This window comes from Triticum dicoccoides, chromosome 4A, assembly GCF_002162155.2.
Source record: "Triticum dicoccoides isolate Atlit2015 ecotype Zavitan chromosome 4A, WEW_v2.0, whole genome shotgun sequence".
Lineage (NCBI taxonomy): Eukaryota > Viridiplantae > Streptophyta > Magnoliopsida > Poales > Poaceae > Triticum > Triticum dicoccoides.
Genome location: NC_041386.1, coordinates 654,935,992 through 654,951,220, shown reverse-complemented (window position 1 = coordinate 654,951,220; position 15,229 = coordinate 654,935,992). Strand labels below are relative to the sequence as shown.

The 15,229-nt window shown below is 42.5% G+C and overlaps 1 protein-coding gene across 11 annotated transcripts in view; it reads left to right on the top strand.

The window, feature by feature from the left end:
• Positions 1 to 10,890: 10,890 nt before the first annotated feature.
• The window catches only part of LOC119287746, a 6,036-nt gene continuing 1,697 nt past the window's right edge, over positions 10,891 to 15,229 (top strand). Inside the window, exons 1-6 of one of the 11 annotated variants that reach the window (XM_037567348.1) lie at positions 10,891 to 11,326; positions 11,571 to 11,768; positions 11,898 to 11,991; positions 12,908 to 12,965; positions 13,968 to 14,166; positions 14,399 to 14,497. In XM_037567348.1, the coding sequence (XP_037423245.1) occupies positions 11,103 to 11,326; positions 11,571 to 11,768; positions 11,898 to 11,991; positions 12,908 to 12,965; positions 13,968 to 14,014 (621 nt within the window). In that variant the 5' untranslated portion in view covers positions 10,891 to 11,102 and the 3' untranslated portion in view covers positions 14,015 to 14,166; positions 14,399 to 14,497. Of the gene's footprint in view, positions 11,327 to 11,480; positions 11,782 to 11,897; positions 12,966 to 13,967; positions 14,167 to 14,398; positions 14,498 to 15,229 lie in introns of all 11 variants that reach the window. The other 10 variants (XM_037567349.1, XR_005140926.1, XR_005140925.1 and 7 more) reach the window with 10 other exon arrangements.

Sequence of the window (15,229 nt, the reverse complement as noted above, 5' to 3'; positions counted from 1 at the left end):
GGCCTACAAGGCCACCTCCCCGAACCCTACCCCCCACCCACTTATCCTGATTCCCTCACCCTCACTCTCCCCACCTCGCCCGCTCTCCTCCCTTCGATCCAGATCGATGCTCGACCCCGCGGTGCTCCTGCCGCCGCCCGCCGCCCGGAGGCCTCTCCTCCCTCGCCGGACCTCCTCCGCGGAGCCCCGCCTCGCTGGATCTTGATCGTACACATTTGCATGTATGATTAGTGTACGATTGAATTAGGGGCATCATAGCGGTAATAGGCTAGCGTTAGTTGCTTGCTTATTTATTTCCTTATTGTCTTCTTTAGTTATTTGCTTGTAGTCACTGTAGTTCTTTTTCCACGTTTTTCTAGTGGCCACAATAACCTATTTTTGGTAACTAGGCCACAATAATCATGGCAACACACGGACAGTTGTAACCATGGGCCTCCTGCACGCTGTATGATCCATGGGCCTTCTACGGGCCATAGGATCCATTGGTCTTCTATACGGGCCGTAGGATCCATGGGCCTTCTACGGGCCGTAGGATCCATGGACTTTCTACTGGCCGTATGATCTATGGGCCTTCTAGGGACCGTAGGATCCATTGGTCTTCTACGGGCCGTAGGATCCATGGGCCTTCTACGGGGCGTATAATCATTTCGCCAATCATGGGCCATACTATTCATGGACCATAACATGCCGTTAACAGGCAATATTTGATAACTCTATGAAAACAACCCAACGGGTTTTTTGACGTGTAAACAGCCCAACGGGTTAACGTGCCACAAACGGGCCGACTGTAACCATTGGCTAAATTTGGCCCACAAGCAGAAAATGACAGTAACGGGCCGTAAGTAAACGAATGCTGGAAACGAGCCCAAGAATAAATGGGCCCTAAGAAGGCCGAAAGATAACATGGGCTGGAAACGGCCCAATGGAATAATGGGTCGTTAATGGGTATAAAGTGATACACTGTTCATTACGAGCCAGTTTCACCACGGGCCGTTAATGGGCCAAGAGTTACAGAGGGCCTCATATGGGCCGAAAGACGTCATAGGCCATACATGGGACGGAAGTTTAAATGGGCTGGAATCATATTGGACGGCTCGGATGACTCTACTGGGCCTAATTCGGATAGGCCGTAAAGGGCCCTGGGTTAGCGGGCCGTAAATGTGCTATATGCGAATAGGCCGTTAACATGCTTTCCGTGGGCCGACCCGTCACCTTTTGACCAAGTCAAACGGATCGGCCTTTTCACAGGAATGGGCCTTTGTTGGGCCGTGCTAGTTGTCGACGTATCATAGGAGCCTCCTGTCCAATGAGTGGATGACATCTGTCCCAACGGTGAGCCACCACATGTTTCCTCTGGCCATTGAGAATTTTACACATGGAAAATCCCCATTGGTCCGGACTTTTAACGGGTTATCGGATCCAAAACCGGACTCGATAGATTAACGGTGACCTGTTACGGTGGATGCCACGTGACAGTCACCCTTGACGAAAGCACTTCTATGATGCGCGATTTATCGTCATGGAAGTGGACACTTCCGTGATGATAATTTTGGTAATGTCATGTAACACTTCTATGACAGCACAGATATGACTATCTTGATTCTGTCATAAAATCGTAATGGATGTACATGCACGACAAAAAACGCGACCTACAGTGACAAACATGTATCATCATGGAAGTGTATTTTTTTGTAGTGGTGGGATAGAGAGCTCCTAGGTGGCGCCTTTAGCACCACTTGAAAAATGGACGCACACTGCACCTTCGTTCTGGGCCGGCCCATGTAAGGCGAATGTTGTTTGGCCGATTTGTCAAAAAAAAGAGTTGTTTAACCTCGCATGGTTGACTAGTTCATTTTTCAAAAATAATTAAAAAGAAAACTTGCAAAAATAAAAAAAAAATGAATTCAAAAATGTTCATGGATTATGATTTTTTTGACAAACTTCAAAAAATTCATGAATTTCAATAAAAGTTCATCAAACTTTAAAAAAGTTGATTGAGTGTGAAAAATTTCTTCGAATTAGGAAAAAGTTCATTGAATTAGAAATATTTCATCAAATTTGGGAAAAAGTTCATCCATTTTATAAAAAAGTTCATCGAATTTGACAAAAAGTTCATCGAATTTGGAAAAAAGTTCATCCATATTAAAAAAATCATCAGATTTGAAAAAAAATTCATGGGTTTTTAAATAAGTCCTTCAATTTTCAACAGGTTCATCAAATTTAAAAAGAGTTCATCGATTTTCAAAACTGTTCATCAAATTTGAAAAGAGGTTCATAAAATTGAAAAAAAGTTTCATAAATGATTTTATATAAAATTTCTTTGAATTTGAAAAAAATTAATTGATTTGAAAGAAAATTCCATCAAGTTTGGAAAAAGTTCATCAACTTAAAAAAGTTCATCAATTTTTTTTAGAAAGCGCTCATCAATTTTAAAAGAAACGTTCATCGAATTTGGCAAAGAGTTCATCAAATTTGACAAAAAGCTCATCAATTTTATAAAAAGTTCATTGATTTTGAATAAAATTTAAAATTTAAAAATAAGATAAAAATAAAAAGAAAAGGAAAAAGAATGAAAAAGAAGAGAAAAAAAGAAAAACAAACAAAAAGGTTGTACTTAACTACTCCCTCCGTTCCTAAATACTTGTCTTTCTAGAGATTTCAACAAGTGACTACATACGGCGCAAAATGAGTGAATCTACATTTTAAAATATGCCTACATACATCCGTATGCTGAGTCCATTTGAAATGCCTAGAAAGACAAGTATTTGGGAACGGAGGGAGTACATCGGTGCGTGTGGTTGAGTGGCTACCGTAGCTAGCATAGCTCGAGGTGGTCATGGGTTTGAACCTACGTTCCGCATCTTTTTTGTAGCAGTTCAAACAGAAAATAGGAATGGTGTCTGGGCCGGTCAACCGCCACGCGGGGGTGTGCGTCTGTTTGCATATAACTAGTAAGCTTGCACGTACAACGCACGTCTTGCTTGCACATGCAAAGGTAAATAATGACAAATCATGATTAGATCAATGGTGGGCATAGGGTCCATTGATTTCTCAAGAAACATACTATGAGCAGAAAATAAATATAATATAAATGTATAAAGAATTGGTAAACAAAAATATGATCCGAATAAAGGTTGCATTATGATGGAGAAAATGTAACATATGTTTTGGATAACAGTGCCCAACCATGTCACGAGTTTCGTAGAGGCACTTGAAATTTGATTGTGAGATATTCTCTATTCCTGGTCGATAATGCATAAAAATACAACTGAAAAGGGATATAAAAACCAAGCAATAATCAGCTTGGGCAACATTATCTTTTCTTTGTAGAGATGTCTTCACCAAGATTTCGTTCTCTGCTTTCTCTTTATCCAACTTAATTACTGGAAAGGTAATTAAATTGCTCATTCGTCAGCACAATACATGGAAGATCAATAATACTACCACTGTAAATCACTAAAAGGAGAGGACACTTCACAAACATGTCTCATATTTCAGTATACTACTTTAGTACTTACCGCAAGTGTGGGAAGATGACAACAACAATCAAAAAAAGGTTTCTTGTCCCTGCAAAATCAGTGAATTCTTATATCTAAATCACATATTTGCTCCATTCAGTTGAACTAATTTTGACGAAGATCAATTTCAGGTCTAAAATTTCAAGCCTAATGAAAAACAAAATGCAATAGACATAACTGAATAATGGGTACATGATAGTAGGTTAAATAAGCCCATACAACTTGTGGTCTGTGGTAATAAGAATTAGAATTCCAGCTCATACAAGTAAATAAATAGATTATCAAATAGCTATATTAGGTTACAGAGCAACAATAGTGCTACCATGAGGTTGCAGTGAGGAATAGTGGAAAAGGAATAAAAAAATGTGTAAGCATGAGAGCAAACTTCCTCCAATAATTTTTGTGCCAGTCACATAGCAGGTGCATTCCTGTTCTGATTAAATCAGATAATCAATGATGGAATAATCCCATTAAAGGGTATAGTTGCATTATTTTTCATGTTTTTCTTCACCGCAAAGATCATATATCTGAGTGTAGCCTTTGCAGCTAACTTTCATCAGCTCCCAGACCGTCGTGGTAGGTTGTTGATGAAAATAACAGTAACACAATCGCCGCAAGAAAAATGTGTGATGTAGTACAATGGTGACACCAACGCCTCCTGGCTGTGCCCAGCTGCGGCAACTGCCACCGGACGGCGCCCCCATCCAGGAGTACACAAGTTGCCCCACGCCAACCGAGATCTTTCAAATCTTCTCTATCATTGTCATCGCAAAAGGACTTTCATCAGTGGCTCGCTGACAATCTCCCCCAAACCCTACAAGAGATTCAAGTAAGTTTAAACTTCCATTTTGCACATGTGCAATTGAGTCACTCACCTTGCTAGATTAGGTCAGATCTATTACCCCTACCTAAGCCCTCCAAATCATTGTATTTTCCTGTACAGATAATGGATCAACAAGCTTGTCCCTTCATATTGTCAAACACGGGCTGACTGGACCATCTACTTTGGTCATTCAAATTATAAAACAGAATCATGATGTTGAAATCTCATATCATTCCATCACGTGAGCTTTTCCCATTAGCGATCGTACACGTGCAAATGCACGTACCTAGATAAAATCAATCATTATTCAATTTTCACGTTGATATAAATTTGAACAAATAATTTTAAGCACACCACTAAATAAAACATATATCTTTTATTTGAAATTGCTGCTTCACCCTAGAAATACAAAGCAAAAACAAATTGAATTATCATCTACATGCAAGCCACATATCGATCAACACAAATAGTGCATAAACATATTTCAAGCACAAGAGACTTATAATCTTTGTACACAATTTTATCCGAGCTTAGCGAAATCATTAAAGTGCTCCTTGCACATACAATTTTTTAAGAAAATAAGAAATTCTGCTACTGTAGACTTATAGAGATCTTATTCGAAGATGACACCATTTAAATATATTAAAACTGATTCTTTTTACGGGAATACATTCACACAAGAACAAACGTCAATAGAAAAACTCTTTATATTAATATTTCGAATGACTTGTATAATTTTCACTGTACATCGGAAAACTGAAAACAGGTCTATGCCTATATGATTGGCTTACAATTCCATGCATGTCTCGATTCCATTGTTTGATGCTCCATCTAGCTCTAACTCTTCTATATAACAAGACATAATTTGTACCACTATTCACACATTCTCATTAATGACAAAAACATGATTATCATCGCAATTACGACACCGTTTCATATCGGAACACAAGATGAAATAAATGGAAGATGGGAAGTACATGTCAACATCTCCCTTACTCATAATATTATGCTTCCTCTCTCTGTCCTTCCCTTCTCCAGATTCTTTTCGTCAAACTAACACCTTGAAGGAGAAAATCAACCAAGCAAACTAGTCAAGAGAAGCAAAATATAAAAACATGAATAAACCTTATCTCACATCAACACAAATCTAGGATACTTGTGGGCACCGAGGCGCTGATTATGCTGCTACTCATTGGACTGCTCAATGCAAATTACCTAGAAGGTTCAACTTTGGTGGTCCTGAGAGCAAATACCTTGTCTGGATATAATAATTGTAGGGACAAACCTGAAAACCTTTTTTTTTGCGGGTAACCTGAAAACTTTATTAGATGTCCCCTGATGCACCATAAGGCCTTCCAGTGTTAGCTCGAACATCCCAACAGTATGGACATGTAAATCTGGTACCAACATGAAAAATATAGAGGAAGATTAGTACAACAAAAACATTCTAGATACAGTATGATATATCAATCCAGTAAAAGTGGTGACAAGTCTATACATATTGCACCATTGTGTAAATAGTAAGATATTTGGTCAAGATAACATATCATTACAAAACTCAGTCCCAACAGTGAGATCATCCTTCTGCATATTTGCACCGCAATCACATTATAGTCAGACGTATGGAAAATTTATTTGCATGCCAAAATCATACAATTAGATGGCATATATTGACACATTTGTTCAGGGTTTCTTATTTTTATAAAAAGTAGTACAGATATGCTAATGCTGCTATCGTTCTTCTCCTGTAAGCAGGCACCTTCTAATGGATGGCATGGAAACTTGTTTTCTAAAATGCCTTTATAAGGATAAAAAATTGACATGGAAACTTATTTTATAAAATGCCTCCAGAAGGATACATGAAGTATAGATGTAAAAATCTCTGTTGTTTAAATTGACATGTTATTAATGACGTTGAAGTTGGGACATAAAATATTTATGTTATCCAATCCTCTAGCAAATAACAAAATTTTAGTGTGTCTTGCACAATGACTTCTCGAACCCAGTGCTGGTAGGCGTGCTTGGCTAGGAGGTATGTAAAAGTCTAAATGAAAATAAATACACTCTCCTACTTGTTTTATATAATGCAATCATCAAAAGCATATTGGTGAATAGTTAAAAAACATATTGGTTCAGGAATAGGAGTTAATCTGAAGCATGTGTATTGTTCTTAACTTATCTCTGGCTGCCCTCTCCTCCTCCCAGTTGCTCGGTTGATATCCTCTTTCAGAAGCACATTAATTAGAAGGAACAAAATTGAGTTTGAAGGAGAACCATATTTTAAGAAGAAAAGAACAACATATATTCAGTATAAGTTAAATTTAGTACCTTCAGAAAAATATGCGATTGATACACGTCATTTCGGGTCGTGCTCAGAACAATACCAATTACAATTTAAGATTGCTTATTGTGCCACTGAATTTTCCTAAAGCCAAATTGGCAATGGATGTTGGATTGCATGTACATTAGAGAATAGGTGAAAGCATCTTACAAGGAATACTTGTACCTGTGCGTTATGGAATTGTGCACCTCAACTGGAGATGAATTTGTGAAGGGCTGTAGAGAGAACGAATGCCCAAGAACCAAGGACAAAGGCAGATTTTCTTATAGATGAGTGCGACCACTGATGCACAAAAGATCGACTGAAGGACATGAATCGGCAGCTGCTCCTGCCTGCGTCCACGTCCCCAGCGATGGCAGCACATGCTAGCTCTTGAACATCATAGGAGTCTAATCTTTCTCTCATAGATGTATTTCTGGAAGCAATAATAGAATATTGCTCATTGATTATGCTTAAGAAATAAAAATGGTCCAATCTGACTAACTAAACAGTAGCTTCCTGGCTATTATGCACCACCATATGTGAAGTTGACATACCCCCACAAAACTTTTAGCATAAGATTGGTATTTAACACACGGATAGATCTCACAACAATTCAAGAAAATCCATATTTTGACGAAGTAGATACGTTTGTTTTCAAAACCTGCAATTCATAATGAAATGCTCGACAACTTTATTATCATAGTAATAACATGAGCTAGTTATCTGTGCCAAAGCTGTTACATCAGATGTCAAAACAAACTACCATAACAAGTTTGGTTACTGAGAGCATTAGTTAATGAAAAAATATAATTAACATGAGCAAATACTTGTGTATTAGTATTTAGTACAACAAAAACTTTAATGTGTTGATTCAGATTTCATTGTACAGTATACTCTGCAACGAAGGTTGAATCATTTAACTAAAAAAACATCTGTACACAACTGGATAGACTGGATAAAAAGAAGAGAAGAACAGAAAGGGAAGGATTCAGATACTTTGCCGCAGGTAATCGCTTCCTCTCCCGCCCTCCCACCTCCCAACTCTCCTCCCCGCTACAGCCTGCAGCGCCCCCTCACAAGATTCGCTGGAGACCTGCATATGTGACCTGCATATTTCAAAATAGCTCACTTGAATCAAGAAGCTGAGAAATTGGGATATGCAAGAGGCTGTGTTGGAGTCCGTGTAATGCGGCTGTAGAACGATCCTGCTGCTCGACGGAGGAAAGGAACCCCGCCACCGATGACGAAGGCCGAGCCCGCTTCGTCTTGCGCCGCCGCCGCTGCTTGAGGGAGGAGAGAGGGGCCCCGGCGGCATCGTGCGGCGGCGGCAAGGAGGTGAGAGGAGGGAGGAGGAAGTGGATGAAACGAAGGGATAGAGGACGACGCGGATCAGAGGCCAAGCTGAGCAGCGGCGGAGGATGAGTGGATCAGCGGGGGCAGCGAACGGCGTGGGAGGATCCGTGTGCGGCAGCCCGCCAGGGCTGTGGCGTCTATTGGGAGTAGGGCATCAGTTGGGAGGAGGGGATGGAGGGGGCGAGGGCCGAGGGGTCGTGCGGGCGTGCGGTGTTGACAGCGGTTCTTTTTTTTTCGAACGGCAGGTGAGTTAGCGATCGATGGAGGCTTATTGCGTGGCTTGTTAGCGTTAAACACCTAAGGATTCAGGGCCATTAGATCTTGATAATGGATGGGTCTGATTGTTTGGATCTGCCCTTCTTTTTTTTATAGTGGTAGTAGATGAAGAAACCGACACATTTTTTTGCAGCTGTTCAAATAGAAAATAGGAAGGGTATCTGGGCCAGCCAACCGTTGCGCGGGGTGTGCGCGCGTTTGCAAACAATGAAGAAACTGGCGCTTAAGGCGTCGTTTAGAGATTGCATGTGGGACACTACCTTTCCTCTATCTGGTACTAGTAGAACGTCTGTGCATGGCTTGGCGACTTCCTTTTCACCATTAAAGTGCTATCCTTTTCTTTCTTCTTTCCTTCTCCCAACTAAAAATGTTTTTTGAATTTAAAATTATAGAGTACAACTTATACGAAATGTGCTACAAAAATATCATCTTGTATTTAAAACCATAGAACCGGAGATCTTTAATAAGGCCATGAGAAAGACATGCATAACGCAACATAGTACTAAGGTGACTATGCTTCGCCACGGATCCAAGAAAGACATGAAATACAAACAATAATAATTTGCTCATACACATTATGTGTAATTTAGACATAGATCAATTCAAGTCCAAAAAGAATAGTGATGATCAACGATGTTGTCATAATTCTAATCACAACATATGTTTGAAATATTTGTTGGCTATACAAAAACAAACAAATAGAACATGGTTCTTTATAAAAATTAGAACTACTGCTTCCAAAGATGACTCCCTAGGTACGAGAATCAGTTTGAAGCTGCCTTTGAGTAAACTATGATGACAAGGGGCTTTCAACCAAGAACCAGAATTTGGTTGACCACACACAAAGGTCAGAATTATTCTTTACAACTTCATAAAAAGCTAATTAATCAAAAAATCGAGAAATAAGGATTCGGAGGATCCTCCCGCCTCCTCAGCGATTTGGACTTCCTGGCCTTTGGATCTGGCGGCTTGATGCGATTTGGGCCGTTGGATCCAGCCCTGGGAAGACCTCGCTCGTCGGATCAAGGAGGAGCTCATGTAGCAATGAATTGTTTCATCCCGTTCGTGCCACCGCTTGTAATTCCGGCGCCCCCCGGGGGCATTTTCGTCATTTAACGCACATGGGTATAAAAGCGGCGGCTCCTGTGGAGATAACCCTAGCCGCCTCGCTCCCGCACTCGCGTGTCCTCCTCCCCGCCAGCGCCTCCCTCTCCTCCTTCCCCGCCGCCCGGCCTCCTCCTTCCACCCCTTCGGTCGGCTCCTCTCCCGCTCGCGCCGCCTCCTCCTTCCCACCAGCGCCTCCCTCTCATCCCCCCCTGCGCGCGAGAAGGGGAAACACCACCCACCCCCGGAGCGCGAGGAGGACGACGCCGACGTCGAGATCGCGGGCACCGAGCCCGAAATCCTGCGCCTCTCCTCCAGCTTCCTCCACCTGCGCGTCTTCTGGGGCCACGACGCGCAGCCGACCGGGACAGGGCCGCGGGCGAGGGGGGGAGGTCTCGGCCCCCTCGATCTGGACGGCACCGCCAGCCCACCGCCGCGATGCGCCTTGCTGGCCGACGCCTCCGGAGCCCAGCAGCGCCTCCCTCCCTGGAGGAGCCGCTCCCGCCCAGCAGCGCATCCCTCCCTGGAGCAGCCGCTCTCGCCTAGCAACGCCGCCGCCCGAAGCTGCGCCGGCGACCCGTCCAGAGGCAGGTAGAGACCACTCCTCCCTCCTTACTTCCTCCCTCTCTCTTTCCTCACCCTCTCCGTCCTCCCTCTTCCATCCTCTGTTTCTTCAAGTTTTTTTTCCTGATTACTTGCCTGAATCTGTATGTGCAAATACTCCAAATGCCATGCAGATACAATTTGCCTTTCACTAAATTAAAAAACAGGTTGCCTGCATATATTTGTGTTGCATACTCCTGTTAGTGTTCATGTCTATCATTGGTTACACTAGGTTCTGGGATGGTACAGTACAGTGTTTTCAGGTAGTGGGGATTGCTAGGAGCATGTCCTTCTCTTGGGACATTGATAACCATCTCTGTAGTTTCTGAGTAATATGGTAGCCATCTCAGTACTTTGGATGGAGTAGTTTGTAAAAATTGGGTTTAATCTCGTATGACAATTAATACAGTTTCATAATGTAAGCTAATTTTTGCTTCATTCCTTAAGGCATTATTAGTTTCTTCTTGTTACTCCTTGTATTGATGAGAGAGAAAATGATGGATGATGAATATTGGTACTACTACAGGTACACACACACAGTTGTTCTACGGATTGATGCTACAGATGTACTGCAGGTACACACACATTCAGTTAACTCTAGCTGTTGTATAGATTGATGCTACTGCTGTACTCCAGATTGATTACTGAATCTTGACATTGATCATTATACTGCTTATGTTACATTGGGAAATTTGGCATTTCTGAATGGTAAACGTTTGGAGCCGGGGCACCGGCGAAACGCTCGGCCGGTCGCGCGCACAGCGTTGACTTGTCTCGCGACGAACGCTCCAGTTTACACCACGTCATCCAGTCAGCCAGCGCACACACACGTGAAGACGGTGGGACCACGCACCGCTCGTGAGCAACCTTATCCCCTTCGATTTCTTTCTCGTTCTCTCGTTCTCTCCTTTCTCTTCTAGAGCATGCCTGGGCAGGCCCTTTCCCCTGCTCTAGATCAGCGAGCGGCCATGGCCGGCTCCTACCCCCGCCAAGGCAAATCGCGGGGGAGGGCCACCACGCGCCATGTCCTTCCACCCACGTGAGAGGAAACCATGGTAGGGTGCTCCACGCTCGCGCGGATCTCCCGAGGAAGGAGGAGACGATGGAGCGGGGGAGCTGTAGGTGTCGTGCACCGACCGTGCTGCGACAGGGGAAGGGTACACACGCCGGTGATGGCGTACCCCCGCGCGCAACTGGCGAGTGGCGGAGCTGGTCCCCGGCTACGGTGGAGTTGCAAGCGGCAAGGGGCAAAGCTGCAACCGGCAAGCGGCGGAGCTGGAACCGGCCTGAGAAGGAGCTGGAAACATTTGATTTTTTTGCTGGAAGGTACGGCGTGCGACTGAGCTTCAACGCCCATTTTTTTTGCTGGAAGCATCGATTTATTTTGTTGGAAGCAGCATTTTCTTTTGCTGGAACACTTCTTTCAAAGCTGCGAACAACTTTTTTTCTGGAAGCAGTAATTTTTTTGTTTTGTTTGAAGCAACATTTTGTTTTGCTCGAACTAGGCTCTTCAGAGCTACGATGATGGAACAACACACTTTTTTGCTGGAAGTGATGTTTCTTTTTGCTGGAAGCGTCACTTTGGATTGCTACTGTCGATGCATCACGACGAGCGGCAGAGCTTCATATCTGCAATGGGGACAAGAGAAAAGCTACGACAGTTGAGGGAAAAAGCTACAACCAGTGTTTTTTTGCTGTCACCGATGTCTGGTTTTCTTTCACTGGGACGTACGACCTGTGGTGGCGGACGGCCGTCGCCGGCAGCACGGTGATGCCTCGAGGTTGCAACCATTGTTGTTTTTGCTACTACAGTGTTCACGAATTGATACATCCGTTGTCTGTTTTTGCTACTACCATGAATGCACAGTCAACAGATTTTTTTTCTTACGTTTGACAGCGACGAAGCGTCGGGGCGAGATTCGACGGCGAGCGTCAGGGGCAGTGCGGCGACCCGCGGCGACGGGCGAGCGCGCGAGGGTGGGTGCTTCGAGGTCGGTTGTGTGCTCGTTCATGAAGAGTCCGAGTAGGAAGAACGAGCAGGGGGGAGAAACAAGATCGTGCGGCTACGAAGCGCTTTTATCGTGCGGTCCTGGTGTGACCGGCCCAAAGTTGGGCCGGCACGCCGGCGCCTATTAGCTCCCTTTCTGAATTTAGTCAGCACTTATTGCAAAATGTTCACCACAGAATAATCCAATTTATGTACTGCTTATGTTACATCTGGAAACCAAGAATGTGGTGGGTTAAATTTTTCAAAGCCAAAATTACTCCTATGGGATTATAAATTAAGGAACTACTTCTATGGATAGTGCAAAGGAGACTATTTGGATAATTATTTCCAATCTTTTAGGACAAAATACTCCTAGCTGTAGTCCCTAGAATATTCAGTCAGAAGATGCCCAAATGTAGATGGTGTTGAGCATGCATGATTGTTTCCTGGGTCAAATTTAGATGGTGTTTGCCAATAGAGAGGGAGACGTGTATTTTTGAATGAAAAAAGTGATGTGTTGATCTGCTGCTGCTATTGTAATTCAGCTGATTTGCTGCTATTGTAATTCAGATCATCATCTGCTGCTATTTCTCCTGCTGCTATCACTATTGATCTGCTGCTTTTTTTGGAACGTGGACGCTAGAGGCGTCTGACTTTAAATTAAAGCCACTAGGCAGCATCCACACAAAGTTTAAAACATACAAACCAAACAAAGGTAAAACATCGGGCCTCTCATCTCGGCAAAGTCTGAGTTTCTTATGCCTGTGCATAATGGTATAATTATGGCGGTTCTTTGGATTTTTATGTATTCTGGAGTATACTTACATTAACAGGTTTGAGAGTGCATAAACTAGGAATTTTTCATACTGGTGATTAATTGGTTCAGAATAGAGTTGACCAGACGTCTGTTTGTACTGTAGTTCAATGAGGAAGCGCGGACACTTCGTTTAAAGAAATACAAGACTATCATTCACCCAGGTAAGTTCTATCATCTGTTTCTTATCTTTGTATTGCACACATACATATAGAGAGGAGTGTGTAGTGTTGTTGGTCAAGCTATGTATATGTACGTGCATCTTATATAGATATAGGCTTGTATGCTCGTTTCAGGGTCCCATTTCTGATCCATAAGCTTCTATATTAGGCATACTTGTACAATTTTACAACGGTGGCACCATGTGAAATAATGAGCTGTGTATCAGCTGATCAACAACAACTTGCTCAGATTAGGTAGTAACCGATGTCAATATCCATTTCACCATCCAACAGACCTGTGATGAATCTTTGCTTCTTCTTTCAGCTGACCCGATCTGATTTTTTTGGGGGGTGAACGCAGCAATGTCGCGTCGATATATTAAGATTGCAAATAGGATTGACATGGGGGGTTTTATTTGGGGGCTACAAAGAAGTTACAGAGAGTATTCAGAAGTTAAGGCCAGCTCACTGTTCTCAATCACTGGGAACTACAGACCCCCAGCCTGCGACTTCTTATTCTCGAACCTCATCGGCGAACCTGATCCGACTTACTAACACGAAACTATATGTACCGGTGTAAAGTGCAAACGCTGTGCACACTCCTTTTTGTGTTCTTATTGGATATGCATTCATCTGCGCTAGAGTTAAAATTTCTCGCAAAGAACCCAAGTGGATTTACGCACAGTTGCACGGTTGTTGTTCTTGAGCTCCTTCCCCTCTTATGTTCATGTACCATTTAGTAGGACTGGCTAGGTTGCTGCAAAAATGTCTTGGGTTTCTTCTTGTGCAACAGATTCTAGGTTCCAAAGGAGGACTTGTTGGGGGCTTTTTTGTTTTGTTGGTGCCTTGCCGTCAAGTAGATCCTTGGATTTAGCTAGGTTCTTTGTTTCACTTCTGGGTTGATGTCCATGCCCAGCCACATGCCTCTTTTATAAAGAGAAAACATGTTCTAGCCATTATCAATTTGTTTGCATATGTTGTAATATATTTCTCTTGTATTTGTAGGTAATTGGCTATTTTCCTCTTGTCTGATGCAACAATTGGATGCTTAGGATATGAATGGAGTTCATTGTATTTGTAGGTGAGTCATGAATCTGCAGCCTGCTCCCATGTCTTTTCTCACTGGAGACACCTCCCACCGGCGCCGGCGATGACCTCTACCCTGCTACTCTCCTTGCAAGGCACCTCTACCTCTCCTCTGAAGGTAAGGCCATCTTTGCCTCTTCTTCAGTTTTCCCCTCTGCTTTTTGTTACATAACTTTGTTTTGCTTAGTGCATATATCATGCCCTCCTGTCAATTGATTGAACAACTCTGCTACATGTGATTGCATTAGCAAACTCCTTTTTTGTGTAACTACAAAAACAAAGGGGAACTCCATTTTTGTGTAACTACAAACTAATGAAACTCTATTTTTTTGTGTAATTACAAACAAAAGAAACATCTAGACGACGAAGACTGATGCGCTGTTCCTCTCCCGACAATCCTCCTGATTAAATCAAATATGCTATTTGGTTATATTCTCTGACCTGTTTAGGTATATGTTCTTCCTATTCTTACCTTTGTTACTTTAGTGCACAACCTTGTACTTGGTCTCTTTCAAATTAATGGGAAAGAAAATATATTACATAGCAATGGGTGCAAGAGCTGGTGAATACCATATTAGGGTCCATTAATCATTGGAGAGTCAGGATAAAATTGAAAAAATGAAAGCCTAGAGGTGACTGCACTATCTGTTTACTGGAGTAAACATGTTCAGGTTGCGCAAGCGTAATAGTGTGGGATGGGTCTGTTTAAGTGTTCTTACAAATGCAAGATACTAAATACTTCCGTATTAGTGTTTTTTTTCTCTTCAAAATATTTGGAGGCCCTTAAATAATGTTTGATGATAGCTCGATTTTTCTGTTCTCCAATTAAGAAACCACCCCCAGCAGTCATCCTCACGCTGCATTTGTGCTTTGTTTTAGCGTCCCAGGTCATCTCTCTCTCTCTCTCTCTCTCTCTCTCTCTCTCTCTCACACACACACACACACACACACACACACACACACAGATCAATTCCCCTTATTCTGCACCTTTCGTCAGTCCAGCAACTTCTGATTTTGTACAATGAAGAATATATGAGGGTGCAAAGAGATTTATTTTAGTACAAACTAACTTTAGCGGTTTTAAGTCATCATAGAGTGATCCATTAATCTGTGAAGAGTCCTAACTCCCCTTTAATAAAACAACCCTTAAAAAGAGAGAGATCCTTTATTTTGTTCTTTTT